Below are 3,538 nucleotides of genomic sequence, written 5' to 3'. Positions count from 1 at the left end.
AAAAAAAAAAATGTAACAGTCCCCAAGAGGCGCAAAGTCAGAATACAGACACAGGCCGCGGGACTGGAGCGTGCTCTTCCTGGATCTGGGGGAGATCCAGAGAGGTCCCAGGAAAGGGGCCGGGAGAGCTGGGGTGGGGTGGGCTGTCAGCAGATGGGCAGGGGCTTTTTGATAGCTGGTGTGGAAGTGCCCCAGTGTCTTTACAAGCAGGACAGCCGTGCCAAGACCTACCAGCTGCATGTCCGCCTCACCCCAAGGGAGTTACCTAGACAAGTGAAAGGCATCCTGAACAGATAAGGCAAATCCCCCGGAGGCTGATTTGGAACCCCCCCCCGTGCCCACCCCACTTTCTCTTAGCCCACCTTCTACTCCAGCTGTTGTACAGCAGCAGGCTTTGCACAGGTGGAAGCTGAGAGCCCCTCGCCTCCCCCATCTCCTGCTCTCTTGCCTCTCTGGCACCCCAGCATAGGCTGAACCCCGCACCTATCAGAGTACAGGGGTCAACACCCTGTGGGGGACCTCTGGCCATCGGACAGGGAGCAGGTAGATTGTGAACCCACCCTATGCACCTCTGGGTTACGGCTCTGGGGTGTGTTCCGCATGACCCTCTCGAGGATCCTCAGCCCCGCTGAACTCCAGCACAGGTGCAGCTCACTCACACACGCTCGGATCGGCTTTCCCTCTCTTCCTTGCTCCTCCTGCTCCCCTGGGTCACCTATGTCAGGCTCTGCTGTCCTGGGGGCGGGTAGTGTGCTGCTGCCCAGGATCCAGCTCCTTCTCACGGCTCTTGCTGCCCCCTGCAGAAGTACGTGCAGGACATCCTGCAGGAACAGCTAGCAGAACCGGTGTACCGAGCCCTGCAGGAGCAAGGGGGCCACATCTATGTCTGCGGGGACGTCACCATGGCCGCTGATGTCCTCAAAGCCATCCAGCGCATCATGACCCAGCAGGGGAAACTCTCAGCGGAGGATGCGGGTGTGTTCATCAGCAGGCTGAGGGTGAGTGGCCTCTTGGATCCCTTTGTCAGCATCCGGTTCCTGTCTCCTCTTCCTCACCCTGCCTGTCTCAGTGATTAGAGGGGCCATGATGACATCCCCACCTGCTCCCATTTTCCCATTTATGGCTCAAGGTTGAGGATACCCGTGGTCCCCAACCATAGATGAGAGAGAAGGAGGAGGACTGGGTGTTGGGTGTGCAGGTGCATGTATTAAATATGGATGGGGGCTGTGGTGTGTGAAAATAATAGGCGGGTAGACCACTGGGTAACTGGATAGCAACCTTCCTAAACCGACTCTTCCTGCCCCCAGAACTAAGCTGCAGCGCTGTCCTGTGCAGTTGTCCAGGTTGAGCACTGCACAAAAAGGTTTGTCCAAGCTGTGCCAGTTCGGATGTGAACTGAAATGTTTTTTTGCCACCCTGGGCTGGTAAGACCCCAAGCCCTGGAGGGTTAGGGCATGGGGTCTTAGGAAGCACAGTCTGGGAAAAAAGAGGTCTTCCAGGGGGCTTTGGGTTACATCTTGTTTGTTTAGAACCCATCTTTTTCAAGGACATTCCATTCCAGGTTGTCAGTGTGTCTGTCCCTCTCCTGCCTTTGGCTGGCATTTGAAGGCTGTTTCTGTCCCCCAGGATGACAACCGGTACCATGAGGATATTTTCGGGGTCACCCTGCGAACATATGAAGTGACCAACCGCCTTAGATCTGAATCCATTGCCTTCATTGAGGAGAGCAAAAAAGACACTGACGAGTAAGCTGGCTCCATCCCTGGGGAGAGGGGCGGGCAGAGCCGTCTTTTCCCAGTGCTGATGGCTGGGGGATGTCTGTCTTTGTTTGCCCTGGCTTTCCCACAGTGGAAGGTGGGCTACAAATGCAAATTCCCAGGCCGCTCCAGACCTGCTGACTCTAAAACTCTGGAGTGAGAACCGAGGTTTATGTTTTTAAGGGGCCCTCCAGGGGATTCTGAGGCCTGGGAATCCTGGCTTCGGATCCCTGAGTCGGCCTGGGGCGCCCCCTAGTGGAATGACGTCTCCAGTCTTCAGGAAGGTGTATTCCGAGCCGCTGCTCCCAGCCTTTTTACACCACCTCCCACACCCCCAAATTGCGTAGACTGTTCTCATCCATGCAGATCCCAACCGGTATTATTTTGGCAACTTCACGGGTCCTCTAGAAATTGCTGGGAACGGTCTGAGGCACCACAAAACTGGACTGAGTCTCACTAGTTAAACCTCCCCTTAAGGCCGGGACCTCTCAACCAGGACGGAAATGGCACTCACCCACGCCCACCCACAGACCGCCTGCAAACCACCGCCGTGTGCCCTTTATGTTAAATTAGGTAGGAACTGGGTTGTCTCATTTTTGGTGGCGTAGGGAAGACACCCCATTTCTTAACAGCCTCATTATTTTCCCTGCGCATACAAAACATACTTTGTGTCCGGTAGGCTCGCTTTCTCACTTTCCAGATTCCAACTCCTTTGGCTATCGGAAAGCCCCTTTCTTTGCCCCTCTTTCTGGCCGGGTGTGTTGGTGAGCAAGCACTCTTTCATTCCTTCATGAGTCCATCCATTCATTCAAGACGAGCCCAGCTAGGGGTCAGGTGCTATCTGAGGCGGGGAGCCTGCAGAGGAAGGGACAGTGAAACCCAGAGCTTAGTGGCTTTTCTGTGGCTCTGTAAGGAAACAACTCAGCTTCGCCTCCAGGACACTAACTGCCCACCCCCTCCCCGCCCTGTCTTCCCACAGGGTTTTCAGCTCCTAACTGGATCCTCTTGCCCAGACGGATGGCAGGGGGGCTGTCCCATGCACCCCCGCGGAGCGGCTGCAGGTTTTCTAAGCGTGGACACTGCTGAACCTTCCCTCCGGGACCCTGTGTGGCCCCCGCTGTCCCTCTCGTCCTGTCGCTGTGGTTTTTCCTCTTCTGGGTCCTTGCCCCTCGGTGGTTTCCTTGGCCCTCTTGGGTTTTCTCCTTGAGTTGTCCTGCTACAATGCAATGCCTTTATAATCCACAGTGGCTCTTACAAAACTGTTTCCCCCTCCCTCTCTTCCCGACAAGGGCAGATCCCCGGCGCATGACATCACTGGAACGTGGCCGTGGCTCTGGGGTTCCCCCGGAGAGGCTCCAGGGACTGGTCAGGAAGGTCTTCTGAGCCAGTCTCTCTGCTGCTGAAGCCCCCCCTTGTCCTTTTTTATGATGACGTCCTGGTCGTGTGTGTGTGTGTGTGTGTGTGTGTGTGTGTGTGTGTCTGTGTGTGCACATGCATGCACGTGTGGGACAGGCCTGGGTCTCCGTCTGTCCTCTTGCCTGTGGCAGCGTGTGGCCTGCAGACTCTCAGTGCCAAGAACCGTGCCCTGGTTCTCCACACGTCTGTAATTTCTGTCTATGCTCACATCCCTGAAACACTTGGAGGCACCCTCATTGTCCTGGTTACAAAGGGCAGGGGGAAGCGAGTGTGATGATTAAGGGGGGGGCTCCGTTAAAAAGGGGCTCACAGAATCGGTCGCATTTAGATTCTGGTACCAGTTAGTGGAGCCCTTCCTGGGAAAC

General features: G+C 55.9%; 1 protein-coding gene across 1 annotated transcript in view; it reads left to right on the top strand.

The window, feature by feature from the left end:
- LOC111156411 (nitric oxide synthase 1) overlaps positions 1 to 3,213 on the top strand; it is an 84,036-nt gene extending 80,823 nt beyond the window's left edge. Inside the window, exons 26-28 of the mRNA XM_022517288.1 lie at positions 804 to 998; positions 1,627 to 1,745; positions 2,737 to 3,213. Of these exons, the coding sequence (XP_022372996.1) occupies positions 804 to 998; positions 1,627 to 1,745; positions 2,737 to 2,752 (330 nt within the window). The 3' untranslated portion in view covers positions 2,753 to 3,213. The remainder of the gene's footprint in view (positions 1 to 803; positions 999 to 1,626; positions 1,746 to 2,736) is intronic.
- The last annotated feature ends 325 nt before the right edge of the window (positions 3,214 to 3,538 follow it).

This window comes from Enhydra lutris, unplaced genomic scaffold (genome assembly GCF_002288905.1).
Source record: "Enhydra lutris kenyoni isolate GAN:26980312 unplaced genomic scaffold, ASM228890v2 scaffoldscaffold46, whole genome shotgun sequence".
Classification (NCBI taxonomy): Eukaryota; Metazoa; Chordata; class Mammalia; order Carnivora; family Mustelidae; genus Enhydra; species Enhydra lutris.
This window is presented reverse-complemented; position numbering and strand designations above follow the sequence as displayed.